The 23656-nt window shown below is 34.8% G+C and overlaps 4 protein-coding genes across 6 annotated transcripts in view; 2 read left to right on the top strand and 2 right to left on the bottom strand.

The window, feature by feature from the left end:
- The window catches only part of Hel89B (histone acetyltransferase 1), a 60432-nt gene extending 45147 nt beyond the window's left edge, over nucleotides 1-15285 (bottom strand). The window contains exons 1-3 of one of the 3 annotated variants that reach the window (XR_012959593.1): nucleotides 15122-15285; nucleotides 6584-6631; nucleotides 671-848 (exon numbers count right to left, since the gene is read on the bottom strand). Coding sequence is in view for 1 of the 3 variants with exons in the window: in XM_076117750.1 (XP_075973865.1) it covers nucleotides 671-848; nucleotides 6584-6594 (189 nt within the window). In the remaining 2 variants the exon portion in view is untranslated. The remainder of the gene's footprint in view (nucleotides 1-670; nucleotides 849-6583; nucleotides 6632-15121) is intronic. The other 2 variants (XR_012959594.1, XM_076117750.1) reach the window with 2 other exon arrangements.
- Nucleotides 15286-16068: 783 nt separating this feature from the next.
- On the top strand, nucleotides 16069-17324 carry LOC142975093 (uncharacterized). The gene is made up of 3 exons (XM_076117748.1): nucleotides 16069-16231; nucleotides 16324-16429; nucleotides 16764-17324. Exons 1-3 carry the CDS (start codon nucleotides 16158-16160, stop codon nucleotides 17268-17270), a joined length of 687 nt encoding a protein of 228 aa, XP_075973863.1. The 5' UTR covers nucleotides 16069-16157; the 3' UTR covers nucleotides 17271-17324.
- Nthl1 (Nth-like DNA glycosylase 1) lies at nucleotides 17315-20997 on the bottom strand. Its single transcript, XM_076117747.1, has 5 exons — nucleotides 20593-20997; nucleotides 20323-20457; nucleotides 19574-19744; nucleotides 19086-19245; nucleotides 17315-18771 (listed from the first exon to the last, which is right to left on the bottom strand). The coding sequence occupies exons 1-5, from the start codon at nucleotides 20851-20853 to the stop codon at nucleotides 17795-17797; spliced, it is 1704 nt and encodes a 567-aa protein (XP_075973862.1). The 5' UTR covers nucleotides 20854-20997; the 3' UTR covers nucleotides 17315-17794.
- A 258-nt stretch (nucleotides 20998-21255) lies between these two features.
- EMC3 (ER membrane protein complex subunit 3) lies at nucleotides 21256-23541 on the top strand. Its single transcript, XM_076116991.1, has 5 exons — nucleotides 21256-21508; nucleotides 21790-21928; nucleotides 22216-22333; nucleotides 22747-22908; nucleotides 23268-23541. Exons 1-5 carry the CDS (start codon nucleotides 21360-21362, stop codon nucleotides 23447-23449), a joined length of 750 nt encoding a protein of 249 aa, XP_075973106.1. The 5' UTR covers nucleotides 21256-21359; the 3' UTR covers nucleotides 23450-23541.
- Nucleotides 23542-23656: the final 115 nt, after the last annotated feature.

Here is a 23656-nt window from a genome sequence, read left to right as displayed (position 1 = left end):
TAAATAAATATACTTAGACATCCCACACACGGCAATTTGATTCCAAACTAAGCAGAGCTTGTTCTATGGCAACCAAATAACTGATAAATATACTCATATACTTCTAAATACATTCTAATATAGATAAATTAACAGCCTGGCTCAGAACAAATACTCGTGCCCATCACACCAAGATTTGTCCCGAGTGATGATGGAATGATGAGCACTCTTTGTTATTAATGAAAGTCTATCAAATTATTCCACATAATTTATTTCTACTGTCGTATAGTGTCACGTCTGGTAATTGGGTGACGTATGGTAATTATTATTAATTAAATACTTCCCGGGGTTAATAATATTAACCCGTTAACTGTCATGTCACGGTGTTTGGGATTATGGTGGTAATTATAATATTCCTTAAGCTCTGAACTCAATGACCGCCCGAGCAATAATCTAAAAAAATTACTCTCAATAACACTTCTCTTTACAGCTTATGTATTTTTGTCGATAACTACTAAGATTGGGAAGTCATAATAAGTGGCTTATAATTGTAAGACACGCATCTAGATAAACTAAAGGAACTTGTGTTTCCAGATTTGTATACATCCAAAACAACTTCGAAAGCATCTGAGCCCTCAACAAAATCAAATTAACAATACCGCATACTAACATAAACAAAATATCTATTTACCTGGGCAGCAGCCACTCTGGTCTCCCACGCAGGCGAGCGCAGATGTGTCATGAGCCTGCCGAGCAGCTTGTGCAGCTCCTCGGGGTGCGCCTTCTGCACCTCGCCCAGCTGCCTGGCGGCGGCGCGTCTGGTCGCTGGACCCGCTCCCGCTTCCAGCAACACGAACAGACGGTCTAACCTGGTATAACACTTCTTAATTACTATTTGTTATCTGAAAATCGTGTATCCTATGATTGACGACCTAAATGATAGAAGCAGATCTTAAATATAAAAGCCCTTTATATAAATGTGAAAGTGCACTAATTCTACGCCACCTTTATCATCTGCGGTAGACGAATGCAGGCCGTATGCTGTTTATGATTAGGAACTACTATGTAGCTAAATATAACTGCCTCTGTGGTGCGGTCGGTAGTATATGCGACTGCGGTGCGAGAGGTCTCGGGTTCGAATCCTGGGTCGGGCCAAAAAGTCTTTTCTGAGATTTTCTGTTAAGAATTTCTTAGAGATTGCCCGGAGTTAGGAAGTTGAGGTCGAAGACCTCCGTGCCTCGGAGAGCACGTAAAGCCGTCGGTCCTGCGCCTGACCTCTCACTGGTCGTGTCGGTTATCCGTCCCACCAAACTATGAGAGTGATGGAATAGAGAGTGTACCTGTGTATTGTGCACACACTTGGACATTATAAACAAAGTCCTGCACAGATGGCCAGTTTCAATGAAACTGACCGCCGTAGCCGTATATCGGCTAGGAGGACATTAGCAAAATATTATGGGTAATCTTTTAAAGCGGGCAATAGTGTCTGAAGCATACTAGTGTAGGGTTTTCTATGTATTGTGTATAGCAGTCGGATAGTCTCTACTTAATGGTGTGACAATAGAAAATACGATTGCTGACCAATCAAAACGTATTAGGTTTTACCATCACAAATGGTTGTTCATTATAACCGTGTAGAACTTAATTTGTGGTTATACATTGCCTACGTCAAGGCGTAAAATACGTGATATACGAGTATTTTAGCGTAAATTAACGTTGTGAATATCTTCTGTTAATATTAACTTATTATTTTATTTATTGTTGGTCTTTGTTATTGTCACATGTACCAAAAAATACCAAATTTTTGAACACGTGATGGATTTACGGTGCTACGTAATTAAACTGGTTTTAGTATTGTATTGTGTCGTTTGGTTCGATACGACAAGGTCACAATATCGGCCCACAATGGCAGTCATTTAGTTATCTACAAGGAAACTGAGTAACAGCTCAGGGTTTGGCAATTTGCCCGATAGATGACAAGATGTTCACCTCTTTAAAGTAACCTACATAGGGATTACGAGATGCAATCGAAATGAGGGCCAAAAGGTATCCTACACCTACCACTAGATCTAATTAACAGATAGAGAGATAATCCCTTCCTTGCCGAAGCCGCAGCTGCAGCCCTTACAAAATCCGGGACATGAGCTTAATTTTACTTAACCTCTTATTCATAAACACACTATAAACCTATTTTAGTTAAAAAACTACTATAATATGTTTTCTCTTTTTCATTTAGCTAAGGAGTGAAAGAAACAAAACTCTTTATATGCCTTTTATAACTTCATATATTATATTTTTATGAATAAGAGGGTTAGTCTACAGAGGGCACCAAAGGAGAATGAGAGTGAGAGAGAACGAGAAGCCAAAATAACAATATCCAGAATTCCATTTAACAATCCTACTGCTCAACTGACTGTTTTTATTATTTCATGCATAACATATTGAATCAAAAACATATAAAATAAAAATTCTTTTCTGATCTTTATATTTCGCTACGGCTGACGACAGCGTAAAAATTTATGATTGAATCAATAATCAGTTATTGAATTCTTATTAAAGATTCCATCAAACTCAATCATTGTTTTTTCACTGTATTAGTATTTCACTACATATAAAACTCTTCCGACCGAGTGACTGACTGATGGACAACGCACAGCCGAAACTACTGAGCGTAGGAAGATGAAATTTGGTATAAAGATTCCTTAAGAAATGTAGAGGAGTACTAAGAGAGGATTTTTGGAAATTCCACCCTAAAGAGAGTGTAGTTCCAGGCGGGCGAAGCCGTGGGCGGAAAGCTAGTTTTTTAATATTTTTCTTTGAGTACTTTGTAAAATGCATTCTCATTATGACATGAAGGACGATCGTATTAACTACTGTCAACAAAAACTATAATTTTTTGCTTGTTAGCAATCTATTCTTAGCTTAATCACTATGCTTTAATAATACTTAATTGAAATCTATTTTAGTCAGCATTTTATTTCCTGAAACATCAGTTACAATTGATTTTACACGGAAATACTACGAGCTACGAAACACTATGCCTACGTGTCAATATTTAATGTTATAAACCATCGTAATAATAATAAGTTAAGACGAATACTTAATTTATAACAAAAAAGTTATGAAAAACATAAATGCCAAACGGTGAACTTTTCAACGCCAAATGTTTTTTTTAAACCGGCCAAGTGCGAGTCGGGTTATCGCACGAAGGGTTCAGTATCAAAAAAATACGAAGAAACACGTTTATTGTATGGGGACCCCTTAATACTTTATTTTATTATTCGTATTTATTGTTATAGCGGCAACGGAAATACATAATTTGTGAACATTTCAGCTTCCTAAATATAACGGTTTATGAGATACAGCCTGGTGACAGACGGACAAACGCACAAACAGCGGAGGCTTAGTAATAGGGTTCCGTTTTTACTTTCTGGGTACAAAACCCTAAAAAGAAGCGTCCTCCACGTCAGCGTAGGCTGTTGACCCACGTCTCACGGCCAACACAGCACCACAGACAATACTGAAATATTATTTTCAGTGTAGAACAAACACTTGGTTGTTATACAGGCATTGTTCTTAGAACAAACATCCTACAATACGTTGCCATCTGTCCTAATATTGCATTCGAGAACGATTTATCACAACATACTGTTAAACAGTCTGTCTGTACGTCTGGGCACGAACTGCAAAACTACTGAACGTATTTTCATGCTATTTTCCTCAGTATACAAAATCGTACCAAAAGCATTAACGTAGATTTAGACCCATATTTGGTAGATGACTTCATCAACAAAATCGTTGTTATCAAAATGGGTGCCGAGTTTAACGGATAGTCCTGAATTAATTTACTCCAAATAGATAACTTACCCCCGGTTCCTGAGGTACATTTAGCGGTAGTTTATTTGGTTAATAGCGTTAGAACTGGTATAAAAAAAAACACAATTGAATAGATAAACTACCGCTAAATGTACTCAGAAACCGGAGGTGAGGAAACTTTGAAGCCTAAGGGTTTGAGTAGCTTTAGACAGAACGGAGCTTCGAATACAGGTCCCAAAAAGGCAGGGAAATGTCTGTCTACACCCCTAGTATCACAATTATATTCTTTTGTATCGGCAATGTAAATTCAATATATTATTGTATAATGTTATTATATTTTGTTAACACGTGGCCAAATAGAAAGCTACCGTTTTGAAATTACGTCAAGACTGTTTTAAAATGTGTTTCTATAATACCTACTGTACCTATTTGTCGCTATGCAGTTGCAAAAATACCTACGTTCTCAATTTTTCTTATTTATTTTCCTCTTCGAAATGATGATACATATTTAAGTAAGTTTGTGTAGTAACTATCAAGAGCAGATCAGCTGTTTTACAAAAGTTCAGACTATTTACATGCAATACAAACCGTGTTTCAGTAATATTTAATCAAAGCAAACAGATCTTTCGGAACGGGTTTTCCTTATTTGTTTTACTATAGCTTAATTATTTAACAGTTCCTTCATTACCTAAAACTTTATTAAACAACAACCTCCTGTCGCAACGGTAGCGGCGCCGCGGCGTGGCGACTTTACCACGGCGCTAGGGAGTTTAAAAGAATCTAGGAAATAAAAAGCAGTATTCATTACAATCTAGAACATAGGTTCCCAAAATGGGCGATACCGCCCTCTAGTGGGTGCCGAAGCATTTCGTGTGGCGGGTGCAAAGACGTGTGATAAATAACCAAAACACATAAAATTTATATAAATATCGAGTAAAAGGAGACGCTGAAATATTTTTTTCCAAACGGGACGGTAGTAAAGTACATGCCAAGGCTCTTTAATAGGTGACCTGACTATAGTTTATTTATAAAGCAGTTTTATTTGTTCTACGCGTATAGCGACAAGAGTAATATCGTAAAACATGTAATTGCGTAAGAAATAGTCCGGTTACATACAATAACTAGTAGCGATGTTTATGCAATGTGTAACGTGTACCACTACCGCGTAGCGAGACCGGCTTGAGAACACTCACGTGTACACCCTACAACTAGATACTGAGTTTTATTAAAGAAGATCATATAACAGAAAAAAGTTCGAGAAGACCTATAACATCTTCCCAGTGAAAAAGGAAATATTTGAGCTGCTGGTAGCACAATCAGACTGCAATTTAGTAATTTGAAAGCCCTGTAAAAACTTTCAAAAAGTAAGAACTGGGTCAACCCATGAGTTTCTAGCTGATCCTTGTTTTCGTTTAAGCTTTTTATAGATAAGGGAGATTGTACCAAATAGTTGTGTGTGAATTGTAAAAACATTTATTTTTAAGTAGGTAGCTATCTTAAATGTATTTACTTATTTCTAAGCAATGGTCAACAGAGGTACCTGACTGAACATGTAAATCTTCAAAATGTTTGAGCAATTTGATACACAAGAAGATGAAAAAACTTACCAACGAACCACATAAGAAAATGCAAAACCACTGTGATCCTCAGTAATGAGGGTAAGAGAATAATAAAATCAAAAGGAAAATAATAACTGAAACAGATCATATCTATGAAGAAAAACAAGTGACTAAAAGGGTAGGTATAGGTACCTATCACAGACTGATGAATTTTTATGGTGGCCCTAACCTTCGCACACTTGACCTCCAGACAAATGACATGCAAATATAAGAATGTGTTGTTCATGCACACACAAATACATACATGGCAAAAATAAACCATAAGATAAAAAAGTCCTGTGACGTCATTGTAATGTAAATGGAGAGTTCCATTTACATTACAATGACATTTAATATAAATATGAAGGATTTAGAAGAAACCTTTAAATGTAAAATATATGTCTATGTAAAAGCATTTTTTATAATCCTTGACGCCTAAAGATCAAGAGGTCAAATGAATGATGAACACTTTCGATTTAAAATTAAATTATATCCGAGAATGATGCAGTCTGAATCGATTCAGGTCAATTTGAAAGGCAAAAAAGCGTAAACAAATGGTAATATGTTGAAGCAAGGAGCAGAGGACAAAGCTGACTTATAAGAAGGTGACACGACGGTGTCTGTGCAATGCGCATACAACCTCATTTGTATAAATAAGTCAACGTTAACCTTCGCAAAGAGAGCCTTCTCGCAAAAAAAACAACAGAATCAAATACTAGCAAGTAAACTTTCTGTGCAATTAGCAATAAATGTTTAATGTTTATATTTAAAAATGAATCGCAATATGTGTTGTTAGGCGCAAAACTCAACGGCTCAACGAATTCGACTTATTGTTTTTGTAAAATTGTCTAGTATAAGACACGGGAAAGGTGTGCAGAAAGGGGTACAGGTGGAGAGAAAAAACAAAAAAAATGTAGAAATTTGTAAGCTACGCTGCGCGGGTCAGCTAGTATTAAAATAATTTAATTATGCTTTATATCTGTAACGAAGTAATGCAAGCAAACGTGTTATTATTTCGGAATGGTAACATTGTAGAGATAACTAAACGGAACCGTTAGTTATCGCGCCCACGCCTACTAAACTACTTTGAATGCATTTACTTTATAATACTAATAATATTATAACCAAAATAGCAGTTAGTTAATTTCAACATATCCTTAAAAAGTAAAAATAAAGAATGGCAGACTTACCGGGACGTCATGTCGTATGTCGGATCAACTCAATTTAAAAATCCACTTCTGAAACAAAACAAAACGTCGTGTTAACATAAAAAATAAAACATTGTCAGCTCGCTGTGAGCAATGTTTACTCCATTCAATAACCTAGACACCAGTGAGCATGCACGCTTGATATATGACCTAATTGCGCAGGCCACGGGGCGCGGGAACATGCTCGAATCAATACAGCATTCTATTATAAAAATAGAAGGCTTAGACTAAGTAACATGTCTTTTTATCGAAACGAAATCGAAGTTTGTTATCGTCTTTGAGACGAGTCATTTATTCGTAAAAAAAATACAGTCGAATTGAGAACCTCCTCCTTTTTTGAAGTCGGGTAAAAAATCTAAATATCGTCTATGGAACCGAAAATTTTGCTGTCAATGACAATCAATAATAATCGTTACTAATTATATTTTTAAGTGATTACAAATTGTAACATTGTCTACCAACTTTGGATAACGAAGACGATTGACCACTTGGATTAGCGCAGTTTATGTCAATACTAAACATTTACTTGTTTTCGAGCTTCGCCATCGCTTTTTAAATTTTTAGTCTGTCTAAGGCCCCAGATCTCCTATCATCTACGTGTCAGCCAGACGCTGACAACTTTCTTGTGCAATTTAAATAAAGACATTATACATGTATTTTGGTATTTTAGATTTAATCTAATTTACCACATAATAAATGCAAATTCAAATAGGTAGTCACTCTTATCTTTAGTTGCTGACATTTTTTTTGTCTAAAATACGTATTCTGACAATTTAACAAGCTGTACACCAATGGTAGACCTGATAAATACTGACAACATAATTATTTATACCTAAACGTGTTCAGGAAAGTGTATTCTTATAAAATAAATTACTTTTTATTTCTTTATTATCTACTAGCTGACCCGCGCAACTTCGCTTGCGTCACATAAAAAAGAATGGGTCAGAATATTCCAAGTTCTTGTAACACTTTTTTACTGTTACTCTGCTCCTATTGGTCGTAGCGTGATGATATAAAATATGCTTTTGTTTCACGAAAAATATTCTTAACATTATTTATATCTCTTAATATAACGAAGTCGCGCTAAGGCATATCCGCCATTAAAACAGTTGCCATGACAACGGAATTTTGTTTATTTAATGTCATTATAATATTGATTATGCGCGACTTCGTTCGCCACCTGAATTTTCCCGGGAAATGCGTCATTTTCCCGGGAAATGCGTCATTTTCCCGGGGTAAAAAGTAGCCTATGTCCTTTCTCGGGTATCAAAGTATCTCCATACCAAATTTCATGCAAATTGGTTCAGTAGTTTAGGCGTGATTGAGTAGCAGACAGACAGACAGACAGACAGACAGACAGACAGACAGAGTTACTTTCGCATTTATAATATTAGTATGGATAGTATGGAAGTATGGATTGATCAAAATTTTCTAAAGACTTTCTCATTTGTTCTTATTAATTAAGAAATTCTGCTAACACTGTAATAAATCATTTGCTCACTTCACAGTGCGTAAGAAATTACGTCTGTTGCACTGAAGCAACAATGTTACCAGCGCCTTTCCCCATTATGAGATCATTAAGATAAATGTAAAATATATTGCGATGTGCATTTGACAATCTCTTCTCTGCATTGCGAGTGTATCATCTTGCGGTAACAGATGCTATCTTTACAGTCAGACTGTGTGTGACAACCTCCTTTCTACATAATATTGTCTATTTATATCTGGGGATAATCCTATTCGCTTATTCACTATCTACATTATACTGTCAACCGGAAAGCCCTGTCTTTTAAATAGAAGCTGATGATTTGTCTAATCTCTTGATATGTGTCACCAGAGAAATGAAGCGTTCATAGTTACGTTCATTTGTTAGTAAACGATCAAAAGTGTTAAGTAACTTTAGCGCGGGCATTCCATAGATGGATAGCCGCGTAGTGGTATTTGAGCTGAGCGTCTCTGTGCTTCGGAGAATGCGTAAAATCATCATAAAGTCAGTTCTGGTTGTTGTTAATTAAGTTAAACAGTCGTTATCATTAAGCCATAATGCCAAAGCCAATAAAGCTTTCGGTTTGAACAACATTAACACTAGGTTTACAATAATGATGAATGAACCAGATAAATATAAAAGGAAAATGATAACAAAATTCAGTAAAACTGTAAAGAGATAGAATAGCATATAAAAAGATTTCTCTGAGATAATCAGTTCCTAAAATGTCAACAGAAGTTTTGGGGTCATCGTGTTATCAGCGTCTGTAACATTGCCTGCCCCACTTAACTTTTTCAGCTATTTATCAGTGCACTTATCTTTTTGTATTGGAAATAAAGCAATATTTTCATTGATGACTGACTTTTTGATTTAGATTTAATGCCGAGACTCGTACACTGACAGTCTGACCCACTCATTCACAAATGTTGCTGTGTTTTGTGTACGTCTTGAATACGTTAGAATGGAAAGAACTTATGTCCAAATGACTGTTATTATGCACTTATGAATAAAGCTATTAAGTTTGCGGCAAGGACATGATGGCACAAAAACTTTGTTGCGGTAAACTTTGTTAATACAGCGGCAAAAGAACTTGTTTAGGTCATTTCAGTGTATCGATTAATGGATATAAAAAAGATGAGCGATAAATATGTTAATAAGTACTGAAATTAAGACTTTCTCTAGGTATAGTAACTACTGCTGGTACTCGTAACCGGCCGCCCTGTATGACAAAATGTATGGATATGAATGAGGCAAGGGAAGTTTGTAAGAATCGTACCAAGCAGCGTTCTTTAGTCTCTGTCTACCCCGATGGGAAAAGGGCTTGATGTTGTGTATGTACGTATGCAAATAATTTAATTATGATGTATAACCAATTGATGTTTGGCTATTTTCATCAAATTTTTCGCACAATTTATGAATACCCACTTCGTAATCTACAATAGATTTGCAATTATTTTGGATAGATTGAATTACAGGTTATAGACTAATCGAATCACAGTTACAGTTAGAAACAACAGTTATATCTCGAATAAAAGAAAATCTAATTGATGATATTTATCAGCAAATAAACAACAACAAAACCTATTAAGAATAACAATCAAGAAGTTTTGTTGTAAACAGCTCGTTTTCCATACAACAAAATATTCATAACCTAGTTGCAGTACGAACAATAGTTCATTTGTAATTACAATACTAAACAACTGTTAAGTCAACAAAATAACTTAAAATCGACATAATATTTAAGTACCTAAATTAAACTTCCATTAGGAAACTGTATAAAGAGCAGCTTAGCCACAGAATAAAGGTCAACTCGATTATCGAATAACGTAAAAGTTTTGTGGAGATTGAAATGGGAAAATATTTTATAGGATTTAAGGCTTCATACTAATCTTATAAACACGCAATATTTGTCAGCAGTTATTAAACTCATTTAACGAAATATTACTGAATACGATTTGATTAAATTAAGCCCTTGTATAAAGGACAGATCCACCAAAGGGATGACTCGTCTTAGAACTATTTTATCTTACAGTCTAAATTACGTCTGACATTTTTAAATACAGGTGGATCTCGAAAACCCGATCATTGTTAAGTTAGTTATACAGGTAGCTATCTAGATGTGGGTAGAAAAATAAAACTAGTTACTAGACAGGACAATATGGCCAGTTTTTATAATCTTCAACAATGTCACTGTACAGTGAATATTAATCACAAATTAAATCGTAACTTTGATACTAATTATACACACAAATATTATGCAATTAGTAAAAATTATTGCTCATTGTCTCTTATTTTTCATAAAGTTATTTTTGGCTTAAAATTATTATGATAACGGTAACATGGCCTTCGAAGGGGGCAAGGACACTACGAAAAAATATTTACGAACTGAGACAAAAATTATTGTGTTACAGTGAAACCTGTTTTATAAAAAACATTTAATAGTAAATTGCATTCAATTAAAAGTTGATGTCATTGATTGGTTTCTTAGTCCCTTCTTATTATGTCAAAGATCGGTGCCCGTACTTTCGTTCTCAAATTATTTAGTTCGCTCTACAATCACGCACGAGGAGTTTTTCTTTTAAGCAGTATTGACCTACTTGAGCTTAATATATTGCGAGTGAGTTCATATCAAACTTAGTAATATTTTATAGTCTGACAACACGCAAACATTTGAAGAAACCTGAAGCTGCAACGGTTTCTAGACAGCAACACTAAATCTATGGAACACAACACAAAAATGCACTTGAGAAAAACTAAGTGAAATGAATAAAAGCGGCATTTATTACTGCATGGCAGTGAGTTCCAATAATCTATTATTTTCTTACTGAAGTTGTCGTGTGCCATGAAAGTCCGCAGTACAAGTGGGTCGGAAATAGACGCCTTGACCCAGCCGGAGACCCCGAAGTGACCTGCCGCGTAATGGCTTATGTACGAACAAACACGACGAGGGAAGAGAAATAAATGAGCTTGTTCATAACTGCCCTACTTAAAAGCCTGCGTGTCGCAGGTCGAACTTTAAGTGCAATGACTCATGAGGCGCCAAAAATTGTTGGAGGGAGATATACAACATTGAAATGTCATCGTAACGTGGCTGATGACAGCGCCGAATGTTCGGTGACGTCGGATACTGACCCATCACAACATACTAGATATGTATGACGTGTCATTTTCCTTGCTAAACAAAACAGTGACTGCGTTAAACTGACTGTGATTTAGAGGAAAATAACCAGTGTAAGCTATGTCGTAAGGTACAGGATAAGATAACTCTGACGACAGAATTTTACCACGATGGCTGTCATTTCTGTCAGCCATCAGTCATGTGCAATAGTCACATGTGCCGCTTCACGTAGAAACACCGATAAATCATATCAACTCAACGTAAAAGGACGTGGAACTAATGGAGGTCACGACTAAATACAGTCTTGTGCTTGTTCAAACGAAACAAATACTTGTTAGACTGCTCTATTTAGATTCTTGACAACTTTTAGCTTTTCCGCTTACCGCTTTATAAAGCTGTTAACGTGGCTTGTTTATAACATTTATGATGGCATATTATTTCTTATTTTAGTTGATGTTACTGACAAGCACAAAGCTGCGAAACGAATTTCGGTGATTTGTAAACACGAAAGTCGTGACCGAAGAGCCGGTTAGAACAAATATCCCGCTATCTAATATTTGCGGTCATGCTTGCTTTGTAAATCTTTGTGTTAGACAAGCATTTGCACTTTGGTTTGTAACTCGCTTTTCCGGGACTTTGTCTGTGAACAACATTATTTTTAGCGCTTGAAGCAAGTACATTTATGACGTGTGTCCATCTTACTGTACGCTTATATTGCACCAGGTCTGGACTATAGATCATAATTTTATCAAACACACACACCTATTTTACGAAGGATTTTTTTCATTTCATTTACCTGTTAAGTATGTCTCGCCTTATTACTCCTAAATTAAACCTAAGTAGATAGGTAATTAAGCACTGTCATAACTTCATATTGTATTGTGGCGTTAATGAGCAAAGTATGAAATAAGTTATGTCTTAACAAGTGCAATTAGTAGCAAAATTATACACTGAAATAGAAGTACACTAAAGCCGCCCGCGACTTCGTCCGCGTGGAAACCCTTCCCGTGTAAATCCTTATCCATCGGGAACTCCGGGATAAAAAGCCTATGTGTTATTCTGGGTCTGCAGTTACCTATATAACAAATTTCATCGTAATCGGTTCAGGAGTATGTATTTGCAAACTTTCGCATTTATAATATTAGTAGGATAATACTGCCTTACTAAACTATTGTACAACATGTCTCGAATGTTCAATAGATCTAGAGCTAGGTATTCTAACGGCGGGCGGGACCAGTCGACGCTCCCTTAGATTGCCCTTGAGCCGCTTGTCCCCTGCCACCGACTAGACACGTCCCCTTTCGCCCGACTGCGCTTAGCACAGAGGTCGTTTATAAAACAAGTAGGTGTATGTGATTCTATTTTTATAGAAAATTGTGTTTTAGATTAATTAGAATGTAGAAAATATCTATTTAACTTATTATACTAATATTCATGTACAATAAAAGATAAAATTACTGACTGATAAAAAAACGACGCCCATCTAAAATGGGCAATTCTCAGATTACATCATAGCACACTGTAGCTAAAATAAAATTAATTATTGTTTTAAAAATAAACACTATATTTATCTAAAAAGATAATGAACAAGTAACTAATTACCTAATTATTTTTCCTGTGTAGTGATATTAACATAGTTTTTTGCACTAAGATTCTGAATAACTGATAACGAGTTATAAATAAAATGTATTACTGCACAAGCCTTAAGGACACACCCTATAAATAAACTATAGACATCAGTAGATAAGGAAAAAAATGTAACAAAAAATGTTATCCATTCGCTTCAGTCAATCTTGTCAAGATTTTTTACTGTGTCAACTTATGATATCATTTTGTTTTGATACTGGCTATTTAGAGCATGTAGCTGGGTTATAATAGGAAACAAATGGCAAGATTTATATATGTAAATATTCTTGTATCTAGGTCAATGGTTCCCACCAGTGGTCCACTGGTGGTCCGCAGAACTCAAAATGTGGTCCGCGAATCTCTTTGAAATTTTCACATTTTACACTTTATCTTTAATATACTAACATAGTGGTCCCTGCTAACAAGAATAATATAAAAGTGGTCCCGTACTAAGAAAAGGTTGGGAACCCCTGATTTAGGTACTTAGTACTTTTTAATATAAAAAAGGTGTGTAATAATTTATGAACATCAATGAAACGAAAGAAGTTTATAAGAAGTAATAGTAGAAGTAAAGTAATAATAGGAATTGTATCTGCTGCTCTTTGGCTCAGGCCACCTGCATGATAGAAATGGCATGGTTATGATTTTCTGTATGTAGGTAAAAGTATATTATACAAAAATACTACAATAAATCAGTAATCAGGAAAGTAAGTAAAGTGGACTCAAGGCCTAACCCCTCCCTCATTACCGGAGGAGACCCTTGCCCAGTAGTGGGAGATTAACGGGTTAAATTATTTAAATCAGTAATCAAGAATGAAATGTTAAAATAAAAATTTATTGTTGCAGCAACATCGACATAGAAACATACAGAATTGCCTAGATTGGTGACATTGTTTATGATATTATTGTTTTACGATAGCAATATGCAAAATGATCTTTATAGTCAGAAGATAATTCTAGTAAGTAGGTAATGCATTTTCTTGTCATATTGAAAATATTGTAAAGCATGATTTGCAAATGAAATAATCAGTACTAATGTTATGTCACAAATATTTTATATGTATCATTGTACTATGTTATTTTATGATAAGCTGTGCTATTATCTCATTTAGTCAATTATGAAAGATAAAGTCAATAGTATGTAATAATGTGTTTATTCAATGATACAATAGATAAATAAATAAGGTATAACTTTGCACTAAACTGTATTTTTGAGTACCTAAGCACTCATTTAAACCTATCTTACATGGGTATAAACCTAAGGACTTTCTATATAATTTAAATGTAAAAATAGCAGTCTTAAATCTCTGTTTATAAAGATTTATCTATACTAACATGTTAAAAAACATCAAAAAAGAACATATAGATAAGCAAATACCTAACAAATATTAACACAAAAAGATAAGTAATAATAATTAATCATTGTTGCCTAAACAATTAATCATGATTACAATTTTAACATAAAAATGAGATTAACCTAACAATTACAAGCAAAATAATAGAGTTATTCTTATCAACAGCATAATCTACTCATTTTAGATGTCTGAACTCTTGTGATAAGCCTTAATACACTGATATTTACCATGGACACCATAACAGGTACAAAACATCTTGAAAACACCCATATTATCAACATAACATACTTTGTTTATCACATCTTCAATTCAGTCTCATTACTATCTTCTATTTAGGCACTCTACAACACAACACAAATTGCAAACATATGCCATTATATTATCCTAGTCTTGTACAAAAACACAATCAACAAATGGACTCATTGGGCATAATGTCACCCACTCTCCAGTGGGAGGGAGGCGAGTGGGTGTATAAAAATCAATACCATTTCAATATGAAACGTTAAATATGCACGCATGCAGACGATTCGCTATGTCATCGATAGCCTCCTCGTAAATGTCAGAGAATACCTACCAACTTTCCCTATCGCTGGCATACAAATTCCACGTTCGAGTGTAATCAGACGAACGATCGTGTTGATCAAAACATTGACGAGAACGGTAACGGTACGTATGAAACACTATCCTTTCACGCATGTTAACATATGGCCGTGGTAACACAATCATATTGATTACTCCAATTAATGCACTCGCGTTCACATTTTAAGACCTCCGAAAGTGACCTTGAATTACCCAAATTAAATCGTGACGAAAGCCTCATACGTAGCTAGTTCCCGATTGATTTTTCTGTGCCACAATTTTTACTCAGCTCGCTATGGAATCGTACGGATATTACTTTACTAAAATACACTCTAATCACTTATTTCAACACTCACCTTGCGTAACAAGGTAGATATCAGGTCACTGCACCCGAAGGTTTCCATATTTTATGCCACACAAAATCACACACGATATCATTTTCGTCAAATTGCACAAACAAAAAAAACCAACGTGACGAGAGGAAGCGCATCGTTCAAGCTTCAAATTTATACTGACAGCCATGCTGCTGATGAGTCCGTCTTTATTGTGGACTTGTGCGCTGATTGGTCGAAACGCAGCTGATAAAAAACTCTAATTGCGCAGTTTCACCAATCACATGCCAGGATTTCAAAAATTCTTGATTGTTTGCCAAAAAATCTATGATAAACACTGTCGTTCGGGTGTTTTATTTTGTTTTATTTGAATATTATCCAAATGAAATTTTATTGGCATAAATGATAAAGAATAATAACTTTACGCCCTAATTATGTCTAAGGACTGGTTTAATACTAAGCTGGGGTATCCTGTACCTAGCCTACCTACCTATTGATTTGTAGTTCATTAATTTGTGATGCAGAATTCAATCAAATAACATAATATGATCTAATTAATAAAATAAGAATGTGTTTACAATAAGTTACATAGACGTCATTTAAAATATTAATCAGTTTTGCTAAACCCCATCAATTTCATTTGACGTCAAACATTTATTGAAGTAGATAACTGTCTAAAGTTAGGTAAGAAGTAAGAACGGATTATGTAGGTACAGAACATTATATCCTTTTTCAGAAATTGTATTTTTAAACGGTGATTAAACTTTAAAAAGGTATGACTTAAGAAGAAGATTATCGCTCGGATTATATTCGTTTAAGTCCATCGTACATTATCAAAGAAAACTACGTGAAGTTAAGGTTCCTATGACGAATTATTGTTTACATAAGTATTAAAGAATTATTCCATACTCATAAGGAATATTTGTCGTGGGGGAACTAAACGCAATTACTACAACGTCAATGTCAGTTAGACAACTCGTGTCAAGTCAAATGAAATTGAGGTTATGTTATACTTGAAGCGCGTGAATCTTGAATAGAAAAATAAATAAAACACAGGAAAATGGCTAAAAAGAAAAATAAGAATAACGACAGAAAGAAGAAAATCAACTTAGTGTTCGATGAAACTAAGCGGAAGTAATTATAATACACTGTACATCTACAAAATACAACAATAATATCAATGTGTGGTGTATTTTATTGAGAAATGTTTTTGTTTGCTATTTCAGAGATTTCCTATGTGGTTTTCGTAAACGAAAATTGGAAAGGAAGAAGAAAGCTCAAGAAGAAATGAAACGTATGTTAAAAGAAGAGAAAAAGCGTATAAAACAGGAGGTAGTTATCCAGTGCTATTTTATTTTGTCGAATTAAATAATTTATAATAGAGACGATCATACGAAGTGAGGGTCCGTGGCCGTGGTTATTTTCTACCTATAGATAAGTCAGAAGTATTTCTCTGGCTGTCTCAGTTCAATTCTGACTTGGAGCTCCTATAGAATCCGAGTCCGATTTGCAGTTTCGCTATTGAACATGAAGTTTTAATAATAATCCCTAATTCTAGGATTTTGATCAAAAGTAATATCAATACTATGTAGTTGTGGTCACAGAATGTATTAAAAAAATATTTCTTACCTGTTCTCATTAATTTATTTTGTTTCCTTACTTTTAGAACAAAGAATCATACAAAAAGCTAGTAGTATCCAGCAGACCTATACCTGATATAGAACAACTCCTTCAAGAAGAATATGAAGATGAGGATGTCAATGTCAAAATAGTGGAACTCTCATCAGACACTTTACAGAAGAAAGACTTGGTTATAGGTGAGAATAAACCTAAAGAAAAGGTAAAAAAGACTATAGAGAAACCTAAAAAAAAGGATAATCAAACTACAAAAGCTATCACTGGCATGGGATCAGATGAAGAAAGTGCTCAGGAGGAAGAATCTGAACAAGAGGATGATGATAATAAAATAAAAACCAAAAAGGAAATAAAACAAATGCTAAAGAAACAGGCCACTAAGAAAATACAGAAAAGTAAAGTGTTCCAAATGAAGAGTAAACTGGACAGAATTCAAAATAAGAAGAAATCATTGCAAAAGAAAGGCCGCATGGCAAAAGCTAAAGCTGATACAAGAAAAGACAAATCAAAGAAAAAAGTAGGCAGACGAAAACATTAGGTTTAATATGATCATCTTTATTTGGTAAAAAATATATATTGTAATGATACTTAATCAGATTTTTATTTCACATTATTACAAATCAACAGATAGATCAGATCTTTCATCAAATAGGCACTTAAGAAAATTAAACATGAATGTTAAAAATCACTTACAAAATTGGCACTTTACATTGATAGCTAATATTAAACCATACTGTGTAACAGCCTTAAAAACATAGTTATCACATAGGAATGATATCACAGGGCATGAAAATAATACGAATCACCCTCTTTAAAAACAACATTCAAAGACTAAGTCCCCTATGGACTAGCGATGGCGGCTATAGAGAGGATAGCCGCCCGGTTACAATTTAGTGTGTAACTGCCTAACATTTGCATTGCAGTTACATACTAAACTGAAACCATTCCCGTGGTTAACCACTAGTGCATAAGGGGGCTAAAAAAACAGATATCTCTAGACGGAACCCGTAAACAATAATACACCTTATAGGCCTTAATAAAGCGGAAAATAAAAAGAATTGCTCATTTCTTAGAAGCTCTTGTTCTTTTCTGCACATTATCACTGGCATCATCATCTTTTACAACTTTGTTTCTTGGTGACCTCTTCTGCGCTGGAGATTTCTTCATTTTACCATTATTTTCAGTTCCTTCATTTGTTTCTAAAGTTGCATTTGTTTCAGCTTTTCTTTTATTTTTTACAGCTTTTGGTTGTACAAAATCTGCATCTTCACTATTACTTTCTGAATTATTCTTGACATTCCTTTTATTGTTAATCTTATCTTGACTGTCATCAACTTCTGCATCATTTTCATCAGATTTGAGTTTCTTATTACCTTTGTTTGGTGTAGGTTTCTTCCTAGTTTTAGGTTGTACTGCAAGATTTTCACTTTTCACTTCAAAATCGTCCATATCTTCATCATTGCTTTCTGATTTAAGTTCCTTTTTAGGGGTTACCTTACGCTTTCTAACTGTTTTCTTAGAATCATTATCTGTTACACCTAATTCCTCATTATTTGTTTCAGAGTCTTCAATTGAATTATTATTAGGTACTTCTTTCTCAGGAGTAACTTTTTTATTCCTTGGAGATTTCTTAGCATTCTTAACATCTAAATGTTCACTTTTAACTTCAACATCTTTCATTTCCGTATCTGTATTACCTTCATTCAATTCTTTTCTAGGAGTCACTTTCTTACCCTTACCTAGTTTCTCATTCTCATCATCAGATTTTTCAACTTTGACCTCCTGTTTCACATTTTTCATTGGAGACTTCCTTCCTTTACCACTGGAGGGACATATGTCTTTGTTCAAACATTCATGGCACATAGGGCCAATAGGTAGGCATATAGTTTGTCCAAAACCTACAAGGAGGTGGTTGACCTCCTTCCATAGGTCAAATGGGAGCCAAGTTTCTAATGCTTTTCTTGTATCTTCTGGAGTACTTGTTGGTTTTTTGACCCATCCTATTCTGTTGCTTATTCTGTGGACATGGGTATCTACTCCTGCAAGAGAGATAAATAAGATTTAGTTAATTTGGTCAACTGTACCAGTAGACTGCATGCAGCAGATAAAAAAGCACTTATCAGGATTGACTGAGACTGGTGGTAATGTTAAGAGACATTCCTGTGCTTTACACTTTTCAGAAGAAGACTGCCATAGACAGTTAAACTAGAATTTTAAAGCACAGTTACTATATAAGCAGAGATGACATTAGCAATTCTATTACACTTGTCCTACAAAAAAATATTTCAAATAGAAAAGTGTCAACAATCATTAACTCTCATAATGGTTTTCTTTTAGGAAAGATGTTTCTTACCAATGCCAGTAACTTTGTCCCAGGCTACCAGCATACAAATGTGTGCCATTTTGGGTCCAACTCCTCTCAGCTTGCACAGTTTCTCCACCGAGTCTGGTATGTCGCCCTTGTATTGTTCCTTCAGTGTCTGGGTGGTTTTCTTTATGTATTGCACTTTGGTCTGAAATAACAGAAAACATATAAAAATAAGGGAGTGTATATGAAGGAATGTTAACTACTTTGTAGCTTATTCTCTGACACATCAATGATTTGTGAAATTAAAACTGAATATAATTTCTATTTTCTGATATGAGGGAAGAATGAGGCTGCAGAATATGATAAAATTCAGGTAATGTACTTAGTCAATATAGTTAAGTACCACTTAAAATCTCATGAATCCTTAAAATCCTACTAATTTAAAACATAACTAATTATACTATTTCAAATCTATTGTATATAGTTTTAAATCCCAAACAACCTGCTTTACTTATTTTAAAATGAATAATTACCTTCCAAAATCCCACAGGGTAAATCAACTTGCCAAGTTCTTCATCACTCATGCTCAGAACATTGTCTACAGTCAAACCTCTAGCCCTCAGTCTCTCCATAGCCCCAAATGTGACCTGGTCTTTAGTTTGACTGGACAACATTAGAGATATCAAGCATTGGTATCTGTAGGTCTGTAAAATAAGAATTTAAACAGTTAACTTTACACTTTCATTAATTTTATTTCATATTAAAAGTACAACAAGTGAGAACTGCTCTTGGTTCCAATGCCACAGAGGCTTTTAGAGAAAAACAATGGATGAACCAATCTAAAATAATTATTTTATTTTAAGGATTGCACAAATATTTGTTCTATGTGGAACTCAAACTCATGATTTCTTGACACACAGATAGTGGAGTGGCAAAGATCTAAACCACTGCACCCTAGATGTCATCTCATCCTACACAATAGTACAGTTACAAGGTTGCATATCATCTGTATGGTTTGTGTTACACACTTTGTGATTCTAGTGATATTGGTTTTTGAGATACTTATCTATCTAAGATATTTATATGTGATGTAAAACATGTTACACATGATTTGTATAGATTAGTTGTAAATAGGTATGGTACTGAACTTTTTAAAATAGACATTAGTGATTACAATATCTTTGTAATCACTAATGTCTATTTTAAAAAGGTTTTAAAAGTTTAACAATTTTCAAGAGTTAGAGCAACAAAATGTACCTAGTACTTTTATTTTTTTACTTACTTCTGGTGTAGCTTTGGGATCCATGTTCATATGACAGCCCATGGTATCAACAGGAGCATCATGGTTTGATCTCATTATTCTCAGGTTTACCAGGAATTCCTGCCAGTTTGCAGGCTCCCATAAACCTTTTACTTCCTGTAATAAAAGACTTATTTTAAAAAGCTTCTTCATCATTCAATCTTCATAAAGCTAAAATTACTAGTACTAGTTCTTGTTTAGTAAGATCTAAAAATAGTATTACAAAACATAATTAATAACACCAAAAATTACCTCTTTTACAGGAGAATCTTTCTCAAATTCAATTTTAATATGAGGTTTCTTCTCAAATTTAAACTGGCTCAAGTCTATTTTACTTGGACTTGGCTTTTCTTCTGGTAATTCGGGCGGTTCGGTTTTAATAACGATGTCCTTAAAATCCGCAGTTTCATTCACATTATCCTTGTTTTGACCAAAACTGTTTTCATCGCTATTGCCCTCCAGTTTTTTGCCGGCCCCGCTCGTACTGCCAGTCTTTGTTTTTGCACGTGGCATTTTTCTTAATAAAGTAAGTATTCTGTGAATTCTGATTGAATGACTTGTTGAATGTTAATGTGTATTTTAAATGGAATTAGTTAAAACAATTTACAAACAATATTACAACTTGCACCATGCACAACAACAACCTCGCTTTGACGAGATGATTTTTTAAACTTCTATGACGTTTGCACGTTTAGCCATCACTGATTGTTAACTTTTAGTAAAGAATTAATTAAAACTTTTCAGCAGTATGAATTGGTAAAAGTAATATAGTAATCTCAGTAAGTAATTAAAAAGTAGTGAAATAATTATTTATAGTTTTAAGCAAGTTAATGTTAGGCCATGAGGCCATCTACGTTTAATTTTTACAAATAATTTGGTAGGGCTCGGCTTCTTTATCTGAGTGACATATGTCAACTGATTTGACTTGTCATGTCAGCGATCCCTTCATTTTGTACAATTAATTCTGTAGTTTATAAATGAAATAGAATTACTTTCAGGCCTATTATCAGCTTCTCACGATGGCTGAATTGCTACTAGATCCGAAGATTAGGCTATGGGTGTTCCTTCCCATTGTTATCATTACTTTCTTAGTTGGTATTGTGAGGCACTATGTATCGATTATTTTATCTTCTCAAAAAAAGATTGAGCTTCTGCAAGTGCAGGACAGGTACGTAACTAACACATTGTATCTATTTTACTGGCTGAACTGTACTAATTATCAACTGGGTAAAGTTGAGTAAATTCTTGATTGCATTATAACCTAATTTTTATTGATACTCTTGACTTCCTTTAATAAATTACTTCCTGTCCAATTTAACTATTTCAATAACTATGTGCGTTAATTCGTTATCACAGTTATATTTTGATGTTTTAAGTCATCGGTAGATAGCAGACAAATACACAAATACACACTACATATATTTAATTTTCAACCCATTTTCCTTATAGTCAAGTGATGATTCGCGCTCGTCTTCTTCGTGAGAATGGCAAGTATCTGCCTAAGCAGTCGTTTGCGATGCGCCGACACTGGTTCAACAATGAGGAGACTGGGTACTTTAAGGTGCAGAAGAGAGCTGCAACATCACAGGTGAGGCGACAATAACACCACTTTGTAAGATTCCTATAAGAAAAAAGGTACTAAGGGTTGAGCTTATAATCCTAGCTGGAAATCTTTCCAAGAGTAGAAAAGTTCATTCCTGCTGAGTTGAGTAGCTGAATAAATGATAAAGAATTATGTTACTACTACTATAAAATCTAGCATATTAATAATTTTACCTCAGGATTAATGCAAGTTGCACTAAATGAGGTATAATAGAAGATAATAGAAAATGTTAAAGTTACTGACAGTAAATAATAACCCAACAACATTTTCAGAACCCCATGACTGACCCAGGAATGATGACAGACATGTTGAAAGGCAATGTGACTAATGTTCTGCCTATGATTGTCATTGGAGGATGGATCAATTGGATGTTTAGCGGTTTCCTCACCAGTAAGTAACACATTGAATGTTTTTTAACAAATACCATATATGCGAAATCATTAAGTATTAGATCTGATAAAAGTCTTTTAGCATTATAGCATGTATGAACTTGTAATAAAATCTTTTATCTACACAAAAAAGCTCATTATTTGGGTACCTCATGAAACAACTCCTCACAGAAAGAAACCTTATCAACTGTGTACTCATTTGTGATTCTTGAAGCCAAAGAGATTTTATTACAAGTTCATAAATACTTTAATGCGAAAAGACTTTTTCCCCAATATGTCATATCGAGGAGCCTACACTCAACAATGGGTAGAAGTGAGCCAAATGGATAGATTGCTTCTGCTCTTTCTCTATGTCTAAAAACAGCCAAAGATTTCAGACCAAGGTTTTATATTGTTACTGTTCTTGTTCCACAGCCAAGGTGCCTTTCCCTCTGACCCTTCGCTTCAAGCCCATGTTACAGCGCGGCGTCGAACTCGCGTACTTAGACGCGTCATGGGTGTCCAGTGCCTCATGGTACTTCCTCAACGTGTTTGGTCTGCGCACCATCTATGCACTTGTGTTGGGAGAGAACAATGGTGAGTTGGATATTGCTAGAGCATTTTATTTATGAAGTTTGTGGGAATGGTGTATCTGTACTGTAATGTAATGTACGCAAAACTACAGCTCTATTTAGCACAACTGCATTATCTATATGTTAGTGTTTTCAGCCAGTGTACTAGGAACCCTTGTCTAATTATAATATTTTTGTGAGCAATAGTTCTGCAAACGGGCAATGCTTTCTGTAGTTTGCCAAATTGCAGTGACTTTGTAGAAACAATTTCGTTTATTATATTTTCAGTAAAGTTTGTTCATCAACAAGGCAATATCCAAAATTCTACTGATTAATGTAATTCAGTACATTTTTTCTTAAATAATGCTTTTCTTTTATCCACAGCTGCCGATCAATCGAAAATCATGCAAGAACAAATGTCCGGAGCTGCAATGGCGATGCCTCCAGACCCAAAGGCTGCCTTCAAAGCTGAATGGGAAGCCCTAGAGATCACCGAGCACAGATGGGCGGTCGCGAACGCAGAGGCTGACGTGCTCAACCTAGCTATAGGCGACGACAGGTCTTAAATACTATGTATTGTATCTAGTATAATTTGGTGTAAGATGAAGTGGTGTTAGTCAATGTGGGATGTAATAAATGACTATCTATTTATTGACCACTATTGTGTTTTGTTTTATTGTTGCAATCCTTTGTACAGGACACTTTCATAAAGGATTACGGCGAGGTGAAAGAAGATAATAATATGGTGACGATCCGTTTCCGATTTTGTTACT

This window comes from Anticarsia gemmatalis, chromosome 8 (assembly GCF_050436995.1).
Source record: "Anticarsia gemmatalis isolate Benzon Research Colony breed Stoneville strain chromosome 8, ilAntGemm2 primary, whole genome shotgun sequence".
Taxonomy (NCBI): Eukaryota; Metazoa; Arthropoda; class Insecta; order Lepidoptera; family Erebidae; genus Anticarsia; species Anticarsia gemmatalis.
Note: the sequence above shows the minus strand (reverse complement) of the source record. Positions and strands in the feature narration are given on the sequence as shown.